The sequence below is a fragment of the Motacilla alba genome, chromosome 18, assembly GCF_015832195.1.
Source record: "Motacilla alba alba isolate MOTALB_02 chromosome 18, Motacilla_alba_V1.0_pri, whole genome shotgun sequence".
Taxonomy (NCBI): domain Eukaryota; kingdom Metazoa; phylum Chordata; class Aves; order Passeriformes; family Motacillidae; genus Motacilla; species Motacilla alba.
The window spans coordinates 2,099,770-2,119,129 of NC_052033.1; the positions used below are offsets into that span (position 1 = coordinate 2,099,770).

Consider the following 19,360-nt stretch of genomic DNA (forward strand, 5'->3'; position numbering starts at 1 on the left):
GCTGTCTGATCAAATATTCCACAGGTGCCTCCATTTCCATGCCCTTGCGATGCTTTAGATAAAACTCTTGGAAAACCGAAATGTCCTGCTCCAATTTTCTTCCCCTTAGAAGAGCTGCCCAAAGGTGTTGTGGGATGGCACACAGGCTGCACCTGCGAACCCCAGGGGTTGCTGGCTCCCTTCTCCAGCCCTGCCTGGGCTCCCTGCTGCCTGCATCCTGCCCACACCCTGCCCGTGCTGGGAAGGGAAGGATGGATTCCCTAATGAGGGCCAGCAGGCTGCCAGTCAGCTGCAGGAAAATCAATACTGCTGTTAATTGAATGCAACCCTCGTAAATCATCAGAGGGGAAGGAAATTAGGAGTACTTATGGAAGCCTCCTGGAGAGCTGTTTACTGGGCAAGGGAAATATTAGTTTGCAGAGGAAGTGTTGATCTCTTGCTGAAAAGTGCTTAGGAGGGCGGGAGGGAGGGGAGGAGGGGGTCTGAAGTGGCTGACCCAAGCTGGCACCATAACCCAGCAGTGCTGGGGCTTGGAAAAGCCCTTTTCCAGGAGCTGGGCTGCCCCTGCCCACCTCATCCCCCAGGGACATGGCAGAGGGGAAGGCTGGGGTCTGCAGCACTGGCCTTCCTGGTCATCCCTCTCCCCACGTGGTGGTTAGCCTGCAAAGGGTGTTATTTGCTAACGACTGATTAATCTTCAAGCTTAATTACTGCCAAGGCTCAGTTAATTTCCACACACTTTAAGTATTTGTTCTTGTAATCATTACATGACTCCATATTCCCCCCGTAATTAAAAGTCTCGCAATATGACACTAAATGGATGATGTCCCTGCATCCTGCCAGCCTGGCTCTATTAATTCCTGAATTGTTGCTGGTGGTGAGCTGGCTGCAGTGAAATCACTGCCGAGGCTGGGGTCTCCTGCTGCCCAGGTGAGCCTGGAGCAGCCCTGGATCCCTGTGAGCACTGCCTCCCATCTTCTGAGGGGCTCAGTGGGGGCTGCAGCAAGGGGAGGGGGCACAGCTCTTCAGAGCAGCCCAGGGAAGCTGAGATCCATCCTGTGGTCCAGCCTGGCTTTGCTGGGTGTTGGCTCTGCTGAGCTGAGCTCTGCTGCAGGAGCAGGGGTGCATCAGGAGACAGGGGCCTTCCTCCCCAGCACTCACCTTCCTCACAGGTCCCACAGCCTGTTCCATCCTGGCAGAGGTGATGAGCTGTTTCTTACCAGCTCCTGAGGATGTCTCCAGCCTGGCCCTGGATGATTTCACAGGATTCACAGAATCACTGGGTTGGGAGAGACCTTCAAGATCATCGAGTCCAACCCAGCCCCAACACCTCAACTCAACCCTGGCACCCAGTGCCACATCCAGGCTTTGTTAAACACACCCAGGGATGGTGACTGCACCACCTCCCCGGGCAGCCACTCCAGAACTTTATCACCCTTTCTGTAAAGAGCTTTTCCTGATATCCAACCTGTATTTCCCTTGCCCAGCTCGAGGCTGTGTGCTCTGGTTCTGTCAGTGCTGCCTGGAGAAAGAGCCCAGCCCCAGCTGAGCACAGGCACCTTTCAGGAGCTGGGAGAGTGATGAGGGCACCCCTGAGTCTCCTTTTCTCCAGGCTGAGCACCCCCATTTCAGAGTTACTTGGAGAGGATGGGCACAGTGTAGGGACTCACTGCTGGTCTGGAGTCCCCATCAGGATCAGGAGATGACATAAATGGGGGAATTCAGGCCTGGGCAGCTGAGATAAATTGCTTTTCTCTCTAAGGCAGAGCAGGGAGGTGGCTGTGTGCTGCTAGCAGGTCAGCAGGGTCCATCCATGCATCCCACATTTCCAGAAGGGCTGTGGCCTCATGGAAGAGCCCCACAGCCCAAATGGTTCTGGACATCACCAGCATGGTGATAGGACAGGTGTCAATGTATGCCCAGGTCACTCACACCCTCCCCTCCTGCTCCCAGGCTTGCACCTCCCCCAGCACCTCCTGCTCAATTTGCTGAACCTAATTCAACAATAGGCTTTGCTTTCTGTTTATTTTCTTTATTTTCTTATTTTATTTTATTTTATTTTATTTTATTTTATTTTATTTTATTTTATTTTATTTTATTTTATTTTATTTTATATATATATTTAATATTTTATCTAATTTCCATGCCAAACCATTGACACACTGTGGGCTCCTTTATCACAGGGCTGGCAAATGAGGCTTCTTGAATGAGCATCTGAGGCCTGGTGTCTCTGGTATTTTTGGGCTGTGGTTGGTTTTGGGTGGCTGCACAGGGGCAGGGCTGGGCAGTGGAGGTGTGGGGCTGCCTTTACCCAGCCTGTGTGTCTGCTTTACCCCACAAGGAAAATCAGAGCCTGTCAACCTCCAGCAGATCCCCTGATTTTGGAGCAAACAGAGGGATGGGCTCAGGGCCTTCCCAGCTTGGGGCATGGACACGATGGGAAGGGGTGTCTGGGCGGGGTGTAGTGCTGGCCCTGGAAACACAGGCTGCCAAAATACCCCTGCTAAAATTAAACAGAGCATGAGCACCAAACACACAGCTGGCAAAGGAAATGGGGGGCTGAGGATGTATCTTGCCCCAGGGGATCGTCTGCCCCAAGGATTCTGATCAAAACTGGTGGTTTTGGGCTCGCTTTTGGCAGGTCCCTCTCAGTCCAGCCTGTGAGGCTGCAAATGCCCTCCCAGCTCACTGAAGGGGGTTTCTCCCAGCCTGCATCAGCTACTCAAGCCTGTAGATAAATATACCTGATTTATGCCACAACAAAGTGGTGATCCCATAACTCTCCTTTTCATGATCCCCTGTGATCCCATAAATAAACCCACAGCTGCCCAGGCCTGTGGCTCAGCCCAGTTCTGCTCTGAGGGTCAGGAGGAAAATGAGGGTTTGGGCTTGTGGCTTCAGTTTTGTGTTCTGCTTGGGGAAGATCTCAAAGCACTTTACAGCACTGATAAAATATTTTAGTTAATGGTGTCGGTTATACTTTGCTGGCTGTGCTGGTGAGGTACAGGGTTTGGTTGGAAAGCTGGTTTTCATCATTTTTTTCATGAAGTTTATTGCCAGCTCACTGAAATGTCAGTGTTCCCACCCTGGGGTGTGCAGCCATGGGCTTTGGGTTGGCTCAGGGACTCTTAGAAATGTATTTGTGTGAGAAATATCACCCACAATCAACTGAAATGAAAATAAATGGAAATGCTTTAGTGAGTTAAATGCTCCTGTATTTATTATGTGATTTATTATGTAACTTGGTGTTGGAGCAGTTCAGCCAGGGCTCTGCCCATGCATCATCTGGTATTTGCTTCAAATGACTTTCCAAGGAATGCTCCCATCCCAAGTCATGTTCTCTGGCATATTTTCCCAGAGGGAATTCCCAGTGAGCACAAACATGGCCAGAGTGGGCTCAGGTCTGTACTCAGGTGTTCGTGGAGAGGAGATGGAGCTGTTTGTGTCACCCTGAGGTGGAAAACATTGGGATGTACAGAGACCTCAGAAATTACACTGGCAACAAATGCTGTGCTCTGGGTTTTTTAAAATATTTTTATTTTATTTTAATTTCTCCTCCAGTTGACTGGCAGGAGCAGCCTGTGAAGAATAAACCCACTTCTCAGTGGCATGGACCTTCTCACATGTGCAAAGCCAGGTGCCACATCCCTGTCCTTGTCCAAAGTCAGGAAAGGCACCGGGGGTCTGAGTGACCTGGCAGGGCCCACTCCAGTGGGGAGCAAAGCAGCCGTGCCTCAGCCCCTGCACTTTTTCCCTCCAGTATGACTCTACATTTCTACCATGCTGACCATAAGCAGAGCTTTGGGCTTTTGCTCTGCTCCCTGGGGGCCTGAGCCTTTCCCAAGTGGGATGTGGAACCCTCCCTGCACATCCCTCCCACCACAAGGACCAGCCCTCAGTCCAAGGCCTGGCTGCTCACCCAAGCCCAGGGGAACAGCACTGCAATGATGAGGATTAAATCCAGGGTTACAAGGCCAATAAATAGAAACTGCACAGCTGAGCTTCCTGAGCCACTGCTGCCTCTTGTGCTACACCTCCTGTGTTGGTCATTGGTGTCAGAGGACTGTGACACAAGTTTTAGACAGAGCATCAGCCCCCCAGTAACCCCCCTGGGTCTGTGTCCTGCCCTCTCCCACATGGGCAGCCCTGGCTTCTGGATTTTTGGATACAAGCCATCTCAGAGAAGATGTGGAGATACACACCAGGGACCAGGGCATGGATCTCCCAAAAATGTTTTTCCTCCAGCATGGATGAGTTTTACTTGAATTCTCTTATGTTAGTGGAGTAAAGTTTTTAATTTCTCCCCCTTCTTGGACATTTAAATGACTCTTTTTGTTATCCAGAACTTGGATGAGAGCTTTTCCCCACATCCCTGGGACCCCTCAGCTTTCCAGCCACAGAGTTGGTGACTTCACAGAGTTGGGTGACTCTGAGTGTTTTCCATTGGAGGGGGTTGGGGATGAAGGGACAGATGGGTGGATGGGAAGAGCAGCCTGAGCCCTCAGGGTGACCTGCTGGAGATGCCCTTGGGGCTCATTTTTCCTGGACGTGTCCCAGCTGTTTGAACAGGCAGCACCTCACAAGCTGCAGCAGGAACCAGGAGGATGGGAAAGATCCTTTTCCCTTGGCCTTCCCTTTCCTTTCCCTGTGGGATTTCAGCTCCCTGTCCTGGAGACTGAGGCTGCTGTGGGGCTGGATGTGGTTTGTGTCCCCAGAGCAGAGAAACAGCAGCACCAGCCCTGCTGCTTTCTGCTCTGCTTTGGGTCTTTGGGCAGAAAACTTAAAAAAAAAAAATTTAAAGAGGCAAATGGCAGCACAGACCCTGGATGTGAACAAGTGGAAATCCTTTGGTAAACTGCTCTGTGCAAATGCTGAATTTGTTGATGTATTATCTTCAGAACATCTGCTTTTCTCCATCTGTATTGGTCTTCCCAAAGCCGTGGCTTTCACAAGTTAATAGCAAGAAATATCGGATGAGCAAGCAAATATGTTTAGGGCTTGTATTATGAAGACAACACACAAAGAGAAAGAGATTCATCTTTTCATAATGCCACTTTTATAAAAGGCAATAAAAATACAGTGGCTTGTAAAGGGATAAACAGGCTGGATCCGAGCTGGTGCTGTGGAGTTGGGGACAAGAGCAAAGTGAAGGGAACCAAATTAATGCATAAAAAAGTGATGGGAAACCCAACCTCCGGCTATATTCTATGGCAAATGATCTGTCAGTGGGGAAAGATACATCTTAATAGCAGTTTTTGAAAGGAGATGAATACTGTATACAGAGCATTATAAGGCACAGTGTGATCTGAATCTTAATCAACGGGGGGAAATATAAATCTGAAAATAATAAAGACGAAATCTATATTGATGGTTAGGAGTAAAAATACTGTATTTGCTGTAGTAAACGGTTTTAAGGTCCCAGGGAAAAAATTGTTCTAGAAACGCTGTGGAAATTTAGTGTAGTTTCAATAGCTGGCACAGTGCCAGCACATTTTGGTGGCATTTAGCATGTCGCTATGGAAAAATTTAAAAAGCAGGAAGGGAAAAGGCACAAAGCTGCTCCCTGGGCAGTGGTGGTGCTGGAAGAAGGGAGATTCTTTTTCCGCTGGGCTGGCAAGGGTTGTGCTGGCATCCTGGCTTGGATCAAACACGTGGTGGGATATTTCTGCTCTGCTGAGCTGTTGTTGAGCAGAACACTTACCTTGTCCTTCCTGGTGTCTCCAGTTACTAACAACAAGGCATCAAACTCCTACGAGGCACACAGAACCTTTTCACATTGGAGATACACCTTTAGATACCTTATTTTCTTGTCCCCTGCCTGGGTGACAAATTGCTGTGCTGATAGTTGATGTAACTTATGCTTAACCTGCTTGTCACCTCCTTAATGCTTTACATGAAATTTGCTGCTCCTGTGATGGCCTTGTTACCCAGCAGATACAAACACTGGGACCTGTCAGTGCTGGCAGCTGGGAGCGTGGCTCTTCTCCCCAGGTGTGAAATCCCTCACTCAGGAAAGCCCCACGAGGGTTTGGAGGCATCCAGTTTGACATGCGAGGGTGAGGAGCATGGGAGATCTGAGCCTGGTTCTGTGTTTCAAAGGGACTTTTCTACTTTTCTCCCTCTCCTTTTGATGCATCAGGTTTTGGCTTTTATATTTTTCAGGTTCTGTGCTGCTTTGGTGTGTAATTCTGAGCTTCATATCAGGGGATGGGGAGCTCTCTGCACAGAGCAGGAACACAAAACAATTCCTGCTCCAGCTGGGCACCAAGGACAAATGATCCAAATCTCAGCCCAAGAGCACAAACAATGTGGGCTGAGGAGAGAAAAACAAGCAGGGTGGGAGTGCCTGGGCTAAAGCTGGAACTGGACAATGAACTGCAAGGTGCAAATGGAGCAGAACTGAGCCAAGGGAGAGACCCCGGGAGCGCTCGTGCATTTTGGGACCATTTGGGTTCATCTTGGGTGCAGCCCTGGCTGGGCTCTTGTGCTGCCCAAGGTGGATCCATGGAGGAGATGCTTTGAATAAATCCCTGCTTTATTCTTTAACTCTGTCCAGCCTCTGCTCCAGCTCAGCCTTCACAAGGCATCACTTTCATGTCTTCCAGGAGTCATGGTGGATATTTTTAGTGTCCCTTTCCAGTAATCCTCTGTGTTTTGGGGAAAGCTTTGTGGTGCTTATGGAATGCCTGGCTTGTTTATAGGACTGGAGTGTGATGCTCAGCAATACATTTTGCATCTAAGGGCTTTGAGGTGAAATCTTTGTGTTTGGGGAACAGTTGTAGCTTCACAAGAGCTGGGCAAGCTGGCACAGAGCCTGGGCCAGCTCCATTGCCCAGCACTGTGGCTGCCTGGCAGGACAAGGCTGTGCTGGAAAAAAGCCATTTATTTAGGATAACAATCCTAATTTTTGTTTGAGCATTTTTGTGGCTGCCAGTGCTCAGCCCTGGCTGAGCTGAGGTCTGGAGGTCATCAGTGAGGAGATGGAGACTGAGGTTGCTGATGATTTTTGAGGTTCACCAGGTTCCTTGGGTGTTTGGGAGCAAGTGAGGATTGGGATAGCTTCAGGGAAGATCCTTGCCATGAGTGATGGAGAAACCTGAGGAGCATCTTCAGCAAGCCCACATCCTTTTCCTGTAGAAAACAGGACTTTGGGCTCACTGGCTCTAAGTTCACAGCATCCATGTGATGTTTCCTCTTAAATTGCCATCCCAGGTGTTTACTAAGTGCCTCTGCATCACCTGTAGGGTCTGAGGCTGCTTGCTGGTGGAAAAAGGGTTGCAGAAATGGGGGTTTGCGAGCTTTCAGACCAGGACAATTTTATCTCCTCGGAGCCATACTGACAAGCAGAGCTTCTCTCAGGTTATTTTTATGCCCATATTTTCCCAGGGCAGCCTTCCCTCACGAGCAGCCTCCCTGCTGCAGTGGTTACAGCAGGATACCTGGGGTTTATTCTCTGCAAAGGTTGGAAGTGACTTGGGGGCAATGGTGTCCTCTGCATTTAATTATTATTTCTTAAAAGCCCAAGATCAGTGGCTCCCTGTGGAGATATGCAGCCTGAATATTGATGGTCGTAAACCATGCCAGAAGGAAAAATGTGGGCTGCTCGCTGCTGGCAAATGGACTTTAAATCAACAAGCGAAGCAGAGTCGGTTCATAAAACCCGGATTTTTTTAGCCTTGAGGACAGAGGTACTTTAAATCCCAGCCTTTGGGTTCACTGATCTGCTGGAGAACAAACATAAAACTTCACCATGAAGGACCTGACATCAGCACATATTTTTTGTGCCATGAGTATTCAAGGTAGCCCTTTTGGTTTTGCTCACTGCATGTGACACTCCCTTGTATTATAATGACCTCGGCGGCAGCAGGAAGGAAAACTTATAACCCAAACACTGCAGAAGGGGAAATTATTTACCGGGATAACATGTTGAGATGTGGTGGCTGTTTGCAGTGGAAGTGGCAGGTATCTTTAGTTGGAAATGCAAGATGTGCTGGGGGTGTGCATTCTATTGCCATCTCTCAGAGCTGGGGCAGTTCTCTGCTGTGCATTGGGCAGTTTCCTTTATCTCTCCCACAGCCAATCCTCCCTCCAGGAGATCTCTGCTGTCCATGGCCACTGAGTGTCCCTGCAGGGCTGATCAAATTCCATCATCCCATGGGAGATGCTCTGCCCAGGGCAGGAGCCAAGCATTCCTACCTGGATACAATCTGAGCCTGGCAACAGCACAGCAGCCTTTGCCCACTGCATTCCCAGAGGAGCAGCTTTCTCCTGCCCTGCATTCCCAGAGGGAGAGCAGGCCCATCTCCAGCAGCCCTGGAGCTGCAGAGGAAAACTCCCCCCTTGTGCAGGATCCCTGCTCCGGCAGAAGCACAGCTGGCCCTGCAGGAGGGCTGAGCCACCATGGAATGGCACTGCTGCCACCACCCTGACACACAGGGGGTCAGCTTCTGTTCTGGCTCTGGCGGTGTTGTTTTGTATTACTGCATTTCTAGTTTAATATATTTTTAAAATGTTTTATTTTTTTCCTAGTAAAGAACTGTTATTCCTACTCCCGTATCTTTGCCTGAGAGCCTCTTAATTTCAAAATTATAATAATTCAGAGAGAGGGGGTTTGCATTTTCTGTTTCAAGGGAGGCTCCTGCCTTCCTTAGCAGACACCTGTCTGTGCAAACCATGACACAGGAGAGGTGTTGGAGTGGGAGGGCTCATTCCTTGTCAAGCCTGGCAGGGCTCCATGGGTGATGGATGGAGTTTTCTTTGCCTTTTTCCAGCTTACACCAGGTTTTAATTGGCACCTGGCCTCTTTACAGGGCTCTGTTTTCCTGTTCACACAACGTGTTCCTTAGATGAGTTCATTGGGGCTGTTCACCCAGGATGGTGTTGATTCCAGGTTTGATTCCATGGAAGCACGTGCGGCAATCCAAGCCGGTGGGACCTCAAGCCCTGGTGGAAGCTGCCTGTGGGCTGCAGTCCCCAGCTCAGCCCCAGCTCCCTGTCCCTGCACAGCCCTGGCTGCTGCTCCTTGCTGGGCTCCTGGAAATCCACTCACCTGAATCTCAGAATCGCTGAGGTTGGAAAACAACTCTGATAGCATCGAGTCCAACCATTAACCCAGCGCTGCCAAGCTCATCACTAAACCCTGTCCCTAAGAACCTCATCTGGGTATTTTTGGGACACCTCCAGGGGTGATGATTCCACCGCTTCCCTGGGCAGGCTGTTCCAATGCCTGGCATCACTTTCAGTGAAGGAATTTTTCCTGTTATCCAATGTAAACTTCCCTAGGTGCAGCTTGAGGCTGTTTTGTCTTGTCCTATTACTAGTTCCTCGGGAGGAGAAGCTGACCCCCACCTTTGGTGGATGGGCTGGCTCAGCTCATCCACATGCCCTGTGTGTTTTTCATCACTCTGCTCCAAGCCCACGAACTTCCTCAGCCATCCTCAGTTTTACCTTCTTTTCTCTGTATTTTTATTCATTTTTATCCTTTTTTTCCCCCCCAGCACAGCTTCCTACTGCAGGACCAATTATCACAGCAGAAGATTTTCAAACAGCACATCTGAAACAAGAAAAAACATCTTTTTGCCAGTCTATTTAATATTTTTCCCGCATAAAATGCACAGGTGGATCCATGTTTAACAGCACACTTCAAAAAAATGGCAGAATATGTATAAAACACTGATTTAAATAGGTTTTCAATCAAACCTCCTGGAAGGCAGTGACTTCTTTGCCTGTTAAATGCTGCAGCAGGCAGTCCCGTGTTTCATCCTGGAGCTAAGTTCAATCTGCTGGGTATGGATTTCTCTTTGAGCACCTCTGAGTGTCACTACTGGGAGACATCAAGTTCTCAGGGTTAATTTGGTTTCTTTCCCAGGTTCCAGCCAGCAGCTGGGTTGATGGAGAGGATCCAGGCCATAGCTCAGAACGTGTCGGACATTGCAATAAAGGTGGATCAGATTCTCCGGAACAGCCTCCTGAATGGGAAAGGTCAGTGGTCCTGGGGGTCCCCGTGCTCCAAACCCCCTGTGTGTTGTGCTCTGCCCATGGGAAGGTCCAACCATGACGAATTGGGTAAAAGTAAAATTTGGTAAAAGTCCCAGAAATGGAGGCTGATCTTGAGGCTGCTTTCCTTGGGAAGCTCGTGCCTGTCAGGGGGACAAGTGGTGACAAATCTGAATGGCTGTCAGGAATAAATGCTGGAGAATTAAATGCAAAATTAAAGGTGAGGAGCAGTGCACAAGCACCTGGATAGAAAAATTTGGTGGTTTGGGTCCAAATTCACAGGGGCTGGGATTCAGCAGCAGGAGGGACATTCCCATCCCCCTGTGGCACTGCTGGGAGGGCAGCTGGGCTCTGCAGATGTTTCCCCACATGCCTGCATGGTTCTTGGGGTTTAGGCTGAAGATCCTTCCACTGCCTCTTGCATCTCATGCTTTTCAATGATGGGCAAAGGAGGGCTTGGAGGAGGGCTGGTGGCTTTTATTGACCCAGCTATGGAGGGAGAAAAGATCCTGATGCCATTTTAACCACTTTATGGCTTATTCTGGAACTCACCCTGGGGGCTGAGTCTTCTTCCAGCAGCTCAGCAGGACAGTTTTTATTGCATAAAGTTTACAGCATAAAGGCTGTCAAGTACTTCTCTAGATCCTGCAGCCTGCTTAAAAGAGTGGGGATAGGTGGAACTTGGGGTCTGGGCCAGGCAGAGGGCACAGGGAAGTGCTGGAAATGGATCTGCTGAGATTTAGAGAAAGAGAACATTCCCAGCATTGAAGCAGGGTGGTTTCCTCTGTTTCTTCCCTGATATGGGAAGGATGCTGAAGATGCTTCACATCTTAATGTCCTGCTCCATCCAATAGGATGGGGCTGTCTGCCAGCCCAGCTGTGGCGCCAGTGAACATGCTTGGGGGCTGCCAGCCCTGTCCCATCCCATCCCATCCCATCCCATCCCATCCCATCCCATCCCATCCCATCCCATCCCATCCCATCCCATCCCATCCCATCCCATCCCATCCCATCCCATCCCATCCCATCCTCCTCTCAGCATTTCTAGCTGCTCCTCTGTCACATCCCAGCTCTCCCCATGCCCAAATTGTCTCTCTGCAGTGATGGAAGGCAGGAGGGATCAGTGTGAGGTGCCCAGGGACCCCAAGTACCCCGACTGTGCTGGGAAGGTGGAGGTGAGTTGGGGTTCCCTGTCTGGGAGAGGGTCTCCAGCTGGGATGGAAGGACCCAAAGCAGTGACCCTGGGGTTTAAGCTGGGAAGGGCAATGGGGAATGGGATGTTTTCCAGAATAAAATGTTTGTTAATGTTGGAAAGGTGCAGCCCATTGAAGGAGGAGGAGCAGAGCCAAAGGTGTGGAAAGCAAAGCAGGACTGTGCTTTGAAGAGAAAACACAAGGGAGGTGTTCAACCTTCTCTGGCAGCCTTTGCTACAGAAATGGGATTGTTTTCCCCCAGTAATGCCCTCCCCAAATGTACCTTTAGCTGGAGTGGTAGAAAGCACTGAAGCCACAGGCTGCAGCAGAATCAGCTGTGAGACCACCTCTGCCTGCAGCCCTCCCTGCCTGCAGTCTGTGTGTTCAATGCCAGAGGCACAGGGAGGAGGGAGCTCTGGCACATCATCTCTGAATATCTGGAGCATTCCCTGGTGCCTGGGGAATAAGCCCAGCACTGCCCAGAGCAGCACCTCGTTCAGGTGGCCAGAACCTCCATCTCAATCAGCCCTGCCTGATCCAGCCTGCTCTTCATACTGGAATGCAGCCTGGCACTTGGCCCAGAGCATGATGGCTTTGTCAGAGAGCATATTTACATCAACTAATTAAAAGCATTGCCCTTTTCCCTCCTCTTGCCAACCTGCTTCAAGCTCAGGCTTCTGCAGGGCCCAGTCTCCCTGGAAAGATGTTGAAGGGTATAAGAAAATGATGTGGGGGGTACAAGAAAATGATGTGGATTTTTCACTTCCAGGGGTGTTAGCCATCCTTTCCTTCCACGATTTGAGTAAATTCAGGATGTAATGCAATTGTGGAAGGCTGTAATCCCATCTCCCCTCCTGGTGATTGCTGTGCTTTACAGATTGGGCACAGCAACCTGTCCCCGAGCAGATTTGTTTTTGTAGTTGAATTAGGAAGAGGCTGGCAAGAGCCGTTGTGAGGGATGATAAATTGCTGCTCTGGTCCCTGGTTATTCTCCTCTGTGTGAAATCATCCCTGGGGACTGCTGGCAGATCCGTCTCCTGCCCTGCTGCTCCAGGGGCGATGAGATCAGCAGCTCCCCAGCAAAGCCAGCCAGAAGAAATCCCTGTGGTGCATCATTTCCTGGGGATTAATGGCTGTGCCCCCGGGGAAGGCTGGAACCAGTGCTAGAAACCCAGGGAGCCCCCAGCAAACCTCCCTGGCTCTTCCTCTGCCCCACATTCCCTGGAGGCCCCGAGTGGGTGAACACCAGCCCCGTGGCACTGGGGCTGGGTTTGCAGCCATTTTCCACCCTCTGCCCTTCATTTTTATCTCCCAGACAGAGAGAGGGGATGGAGAACAGAGGTTTTCCACGGCAGGGGCAGCTGGCAGGGCTGGCGCACCTCCTCCATGAGTCCCACGTGTTTCTTTGCCCCTTGCAGTGGATGAGGGCCCGCTGGACCTCTGACCCCTGCTATGCGTTCTTTGGTGTGGACGGCACCGAGTGCTCCTTCCTCATCTACCTCAGCGAGGTCGAGTGGTTCTGTCCCCCCCTGCCCTGGCGGAACAGGACGGTGGCCGTGCCCTCACCGCCGCCACCACCACGGGCGCAGGTAAGGTGGGCCCAGCCTGGCTTCTGCTGGGCCAGGGGCTCTTGGGGGGAGGCATCAGCAGAAATAAACATTCAGTGGTGCCTGACGTGGGTTTTCACAGACTCTCAGGGTGGTTGGGGCTGGAAGGGATTTTGTGGGCAGGGAACCTTGCAGTAGTACAGGTTGTTCCAAGGCTTGCCCCACCTGGCCTTGAGTGTGCCAAGGGATGGAGCATCCACCACCTCTCTTTGCAACCTGTGCCAGTGTTTAATCACCCTCCCCATGAAAAGTTTCCTCTTTATATCTATTCTAAGTCTGCTCTATTAGTTTAAAGCCATCACTCCTTGTCCTGTTGCAACAGGCCCTGTTAAAAGTCCCTGTCTTTTAATAAGTCCCTATAAGTATGGAAAGGTTGCAAGAAGATCTCTCTGGAGCCTTCTCTAGTCCAGGCTGAACACCCCCAGCTCCCTCAGTCTGTCTCCACAGTAGAGGTGCTTCATTCCCCTGATCATTTTTGTGGCCTCCTCTCCAACACATCCATGCCTTTCCTCTGCTGGGGAATCTGGGTGCAGTGGGATCCCTCTGGGATTTGGGGCATGAAGTGGAGAAGCTGCCACAGCTCCAGGAGAGCAGGAAGGGCTCAGATCACCTCTGCTGAGATGGACAAACCTCCCCCAGGCCGCGGGGCAGCCCAGGGGCTCCTCTCGTGGCCGCTTTCCCTACACTCACCATGCAGAGCGTGCTCCTTCCCTAGGCAGCTTTCCGGAGGGACCTGGCTCGCCTGCTGGAGCTCATCGGCACGGGCAAGGAGTCCCTGAGCTTCATGAAGAAGAGGATCCGGCACCTGGCCCAGCAGTGGCTGCGGGCAGCGCGGCGCCTCGAGCAGAGGCTGGCGGGACGGCAGCGGGACCAGAAACACGTACGGGGGACAGTCGGGGCAGCTGAGCCCGGGGACAGCTGGGAGGGGGCCAGCTGGGAGGAAAATTCGTTTATGGGAATGTGTGGGTATTGTATTTGCAGGGTGCCGCGATGAAGGAAGGAATGATGAATCTGACTCCATGTTCTCAGAAGGCTAATTTATTGTTTTATGATACTATATTATATTAAAGAATGCTATACTAAACTATACTAAAGAATACAGAAAGGATACAGACAGAATGCTAAAAAGATAATAATGAAACTCATGACTCTTTCCAGAGTCCTGACACAACTTGGCACTGATTGGTCAAAGAGTCAAAACAACTCAAACCAGAGTCCAATGGAACAATCACCTGTGGGTGAACAATCTCCAAACACATTCCAGACAAGCAAAACACAGGAGAAGCAAATGAGATAATAACTGTTTTCCTTTTTCTCTGAGGCTTCTCAGCTCCCAGGAGAAATATCCTGGGCAAAGAGATTTTTCCAGAGAATGTGAATGCCACATGTGGGTCTGTAGGGTTGGTCTGTTGTCCAAGGGCATGACTCCACAGGCATTTGGGATGTGGCAGGACTGGTGTTGTGAGCAGTGGGGTGGATTTTGGAAACGGGTCCTGGTGGGTGGAGATGGTGTCCAGCTGCCATTGGAGTGTGACAGGTCTCCTCTGAGGATAACCTGAGGTTCCTGGCCTTCCTGTTGGTGTTTCTGTTGGGCCTTTGGCCCCTGTGTGCTGGGAAATCCAGCTCCAGCCCGTGGTTCAGACTGTGATGTACATGGAGAGCAGAAGCCAGGCCCCGGGACACAGAGTGGCAGTCAAAGGGCCAAGCTCTGGCCATTGGTTCTGTGCTAATTGGACATAGCTCATTTGTCTGCACACCTGACTGTGCTCCCTGAGTAATTACAGCCTGCAAAGGAGCTGGAGGGAATCAGGGACCATAAGTCATTCTGGGCTGGAAAACCCAGATTGTCCCTTTCCCCAGTGCTGACCCCTCTCCTTGTCTCTGCAGATCCTGGTCCATATTGGCTTCCTGACGGAGGAGTCGGGGGATGTTTTCAGCCCACGGGTGCTGAAGGGAGGCCCTCTGGGTGAGATGGTGCAGTGGGCTGACATCCTGGCTGCCCTCTTCATGCTGGGACACAGCCTGAGGGTCACGGTCTCCCTGAAGGAGCTGCAGAGGTGGGTGCTGGGTTGCATCGAGGCTGGGGGAGGCTCTTTGCCCACCTGCATCTCAGACAGTGCTGGTGCTGTACTGCACCACCAGCGTCGTGGCTAGGAGAGATCCCATCCTTCTGCATCCCAGGAAAGTGGGAAGGACTGGTGTAAGGTGACACTTTGCGTGGAGCTGATGTGGACATCTGGAGCAGGGCTTTGCCCTGTGGCTTCGGTGCTGGATCCGAGCAGAATGGTTCCCTGCTGCCAGCACACAGCATCACCTGTGTTCCCTGACACCTGCCTGGAGCCAGCCACGGAAAAGCTCCCTTTGCCAGCCCATTCCCCAGGGATGCTCCCTGCCAGGCTGCTGGCCAGATAGATGCAGGTGTTCTGCAGGTCACTGGCTCTTCCCACCATGCATGGCTGCACTCAACCTCTGGGGCTTTGCTGGTGGTTGAGCAGTTACTTCCCTTCCCTTCCCTTCCCTTCCCTTCCCTTCCCTTCCCTTCCCTTCCCTTCCCTTCCCTTCCCTTCCCTTCCCTTCCCTTCCCTTCCCTTCCCTTCCCTTCCCTTCCCTTCCCTTCCTTCCCTTCCCTTCCCTTCCCTTCCCTTCCCTTCCCTTCCCTTCCCTTCCCTTCCCTTCCCTTCCCTTCCCTTCCCTTCCCTTCCCGTGCATCCCTGACAGGGGGAGGTGGTCCCCAAGTTGTCCCACTTCAGGAGGTGCTGGGGGTGGCTTGGGGCCCTGTGGGGGGATTTGCTGCTGCTGGAGGGACTTCCCACAGAGGAATTGGCTCTTTCTGCCATGGGAGATGGGGCAACATAGGATGAGTCTCCAAGAGGGACCAATATTAGATGGAAAAAGAGGGAGAAGCTAACAGTGGGCCCTGTTCCTCTCTGCTGATGCCATTCTGTTATTACTGGGCTGACAGTGCTGCCTTGTGTCACCTCATCAGGTTTGCTCCCCTCCCGAGAGGAGGGCAAGTACCGGGGAAATTGCAAATTAGATGGGTTATAAATCAAGAAGAGCCTGAAGCTGCCTCGGGGGCTGGGCAGGCTTTGGGAGATGCTAAGCCAGCATCGGCCACATAATGAGCCATGCTGAAAAGGGAGTGAAAAAAACCCAACAATCCTGGAGAAAAACAACAAAAACCCCCAACCCAGCCCTTGCAGCATTCAGAATTAATGGATGGAATTAGCTCCTAACTAATTAACTTTAAAAAAAAACCCGGCCCTAATGCAAGAGGCAGCATCTCCTCAAAGAGGCGGGAGTGACATGCTAAATAATACCCGTGTAGTCAAGGATGAAAGGAGTTAATGGCTGGGAGGGTTGTGTTGTTGCTGTTGTGTGGTTCTTGTTTGTGTTTTATAATGACAAACCTCATGGTGGTTGTTTAGGGAGGGGAAGGAGCTGCCGGCTCTCACGGGGTGCCTCTGCAGCACCCGTTTCCCTCTGCGAGTGACTCTGGCGAGAGCTGCCCTGCTGCCTGGAGTATTTTGCCTTTGCCAGAAGCCTGGGAGCTCCCACGTCACTTCTCATTGATGAGAGCTCCTCCTCTGACACGGATTTGGAGGTGTCCCCTGGGAAGCCTGGGAACGGCAGCTCCATCTCTTCCCCTCGGTAGCTGAGATGGGAAGTGAGCTAGCCGGGCTGGGGCTGCACATCTTGCATCTCTGTGCCCCAGAAACTGTCCCCACCTCCCCGACCATGTGTCCTGTGCCTTTGGTGACGTTTTAAATGCTGGACACCCACACTGAGTGCTCACTTTCATGTTGAGGGGCTGGGGTGAGTGGAAGCAGGAGTTGGGGATGTAACCATGTCCCCTCTGTCCCTTTGGAGACCAAGCCCAGCGCTTGGAGGGTCACCACTGGCACCTTCGTGCAGCCCATCAGGAGATGGGTTAATGTGGGTGTCACAGCGGGGCAGAGGTTCTGCCCAGGGATAGAAGAGTGGTGCCAGCAATCCTGGAGCTGGATCCTGCAGATCTGTCAGTGACATCCCTGCTGCTGGGCTGCTGCCTCTAAGGAGAGCTGGGAAAAGCTTTTGCCTGACCAGGAGCGAGTGGGAGGCTTAGCAGAACATGAGTAATTAGTCCTGAGGTGTGCTAAGAGTTAATCTTGGGCTCTTCCTTAAAGCCTGGAGGCGTTTCACCTGGAGCCACAGTTTTGGGCAGGGGTTGCAGAGGCAGGGATGCACAAAGGGCTGGAGCTGGGCTGGGGGATGCAGCAAAGCTAAATTCCTGTTCCTGGGGAAGTGGCAACCCAGGTGCTCTGATTCCTTGTCCCTCCTGCCCCCTGCACCCCCTTGAAGCAGCAAAGCTTTGCACCTCTGGTAGACTGAGCCTGAATTTGTCCTCTCCCATCCTGGCTGTGTCTTGCTGACCTTGCAGCAGTGTTGGGGTGGGTTTGGGGATATTTTGCTCCAGCAGTGTGAAACGTTGAATCCATCCTTGTGTATTTTTCTTTGGCAACCCCTGCTCTTTTCATGGCTGGGAGCTGTAGCTGCTCCAGTCCAGCAAAGCCTTCACTGGAGCCCATAAATTATTCAGCACAGATTAACCTCTCTCCTGGTTTGTTTTTTTTTTTTTTTTTTGTCTCTTCAAATTTCTGAGCTGATTTTTCTGCGTGTATTGATCATTGGCAAGGGATCACTGGAAGATTTGCCTGCATACACTTCAGCCAGTGGTTATCTCAGAGCTGTTCATGATGAGCATCTGTATTGATTGCAATGCAGCAGTGCCTGGAGGTGGTCTGGAGTGGGTCAGGAATGCTGAGGATCAAGAAAATGAAGGAGGAGGAGAAAGGCCCTGGTCAAAAAAGCGGGTGATGGAGGGCTGGGGGTGAAAACGTTGGGAGTGTGACACCCATGTGTGTGCTGGGCACCTCTCCCTGCCCAGCAGTGAGGACCAGGGGTGTCAAATGGTTCTTCCTATGGTTTAGGGATCAATGCTAATCTGGAAGAAAGATAAGGAGCTCAGGGAATCTGCAGGTTTCATCCCCAGCTCAGCTTGGCACAGTCCAAATGTCCCTGTGGGGTCTGAGATCACAGCCGTGCAGCTCAGCCCTGGTTTTTCAGGGCCAGTCTATTTGGGTTATCTTTTACCCACTACAGACTTTCAAGATCTGTGAATTCTACTGCCAAGTCCTACCAGGGGCTGTTTTTTTCTCCTGTAGTTGAGCTAAGTGCAGGTGTTTATTCTCCTTTGAACTCCCAGTGAATTTGTGAGCCGCTTCTGGTGCCTCTGGAGAGGCAAGGGGTGAATCACAGGGTTATCTGTTCCCTCCCAACCCAAACCATTCCATGTTTCTGTGTGCATCTTCCCAGGAGGAAAACGAGCTGCCGAGCTGGAGCAGGGAGCCAGGAGCTGTTTTCTCTCTGAGATTTGTGCTGGGTGGGCAGCCAGCAGCATTTTGAGCCTTGTCTTGAAGCGGGGAGGGAAGAAGCTGAACCCCAAATCTGAACAGCAACACTTGATTCTTGCTGAAGACCCCTGGTGCTGTGTTGGTAGCCCAAAAGTGCTTTCAGGGAGGTGAGAATCCAGGCCAGTGTTGGTGTTGTTGCTTGCTAGGGGAGGAGTGGGAAGTGCCTGAAAGCTCTGAGCTGGGTTGTTAATGAGGCAGCTCATGAGTAGATGCTGGAAAATTACAAGCAGCAATTTGGAGCAATGGCTGTGCCCACAAAAAAGAGCTTTAATAAACTGAGGCTTTTCCTCTGGAGCACCCGTGCCCTGGGGTCAGGCAGAAAGGATCCTCTCAGCCTTTTTCCCTGGGAGAAGCAGCACAAGGAGCACTCCCGGAAGCTCCAGTTCCTACCCTCATCCTTGAGCCATAGGAATGGTCATCTTGGCATGTCCAACTGCTTTTCTGGGGCTAAGGGAGAGGCTGGGGGAGAAGGGGCTGCAGAGCCATGAGCTGTTAGGGAGTTCAGAGAAGCACTGAAAGGTGATTTTCTCAATGGTCCCCTCGAAATTAACTGCTCATAAAGCAGGACAGAAAGTCGAAGAAAATGGGATTTGATGCCTCTTGGGGTCAGGGCTTTACAAAACGTTCCCAGAGCTTAATTGCTCCTGTGTCAAGTTCTGGACTCTTAATTCTAGTCCTGGCAAAGCGCTGGATTTGCAGCACGTGCCTGTACCCTGTGCTGGCAGCCCTTTCCTGCTGTGGCACGTGGTTTGGGTGCTGAGCCACCCTCCCTGTGCTGGGCTGGGGAGGATGGAGTCTTGGAGCTGTGGTGGGACTTGGCTCTGCTCCCACTGCCCCATCTCCTCTCAGTGCCTGGCACACAGCGAGAGCTGCGATTTTCCTGCTCTCTCCGCGCTCACCGAGGTGTGCTCAGGCTGCAAAAAGGGCTGTTCAGATGGAAACACGATGTCCAGAAAGCACATTTCTGATTGTCTCCTGGCAGATTAAAGCCATCTTTCTGTCTCACATCTGTTCACATGAAAACCTGCACCATGCCCAGGCTCTGGCTTCACTCCCCTCGCCAGCTGGCAAAACCAGTCCTGCTGTTGTGTGGGAGAGAAAGGAACTGCTT

The 19,360-nt window shown here is 51.4% G+C and overlaps 1 protein-coding gene across 2 annotated transcripts in view; it reads left to right on the plus strand.

Moving 5' to 3' along the window:
• Positions 1-19,360, plus strand: part of MGAT5B (alpha-1,6-mannosylglycoprotein 6-beta-N-acetylglucosaminyltransferase B) — a 73,553-nt gene that overhangs the window by 30,734 nt on the left and 23,459 nt on the right. For both annotated transcript variants that reach the window (XM_038157410.1, XM_038157411.1), the window contains exons 4-8: positions 9,869-9,981; positions 11,098-11,171; positions 12,608-12,778; positions 13,512-13,676; positions 14,684-14,853. In XM_038157410.1, the coding sequence (XP_038013338.1) occupies positions 9,869-9,981; positions 11,098-11,171; positions 12,608-12,778; positions 13,512-13,676; positions 14,684-14,853 (693 nt within the window). The remainder of the gene's footprint in view (positions 1-9,868; positions 9,982-11,097; positions 11,172-12,607; positions 12,779-13,511; positions 13,677-14,683; positions 14,854-19,360) is intronic.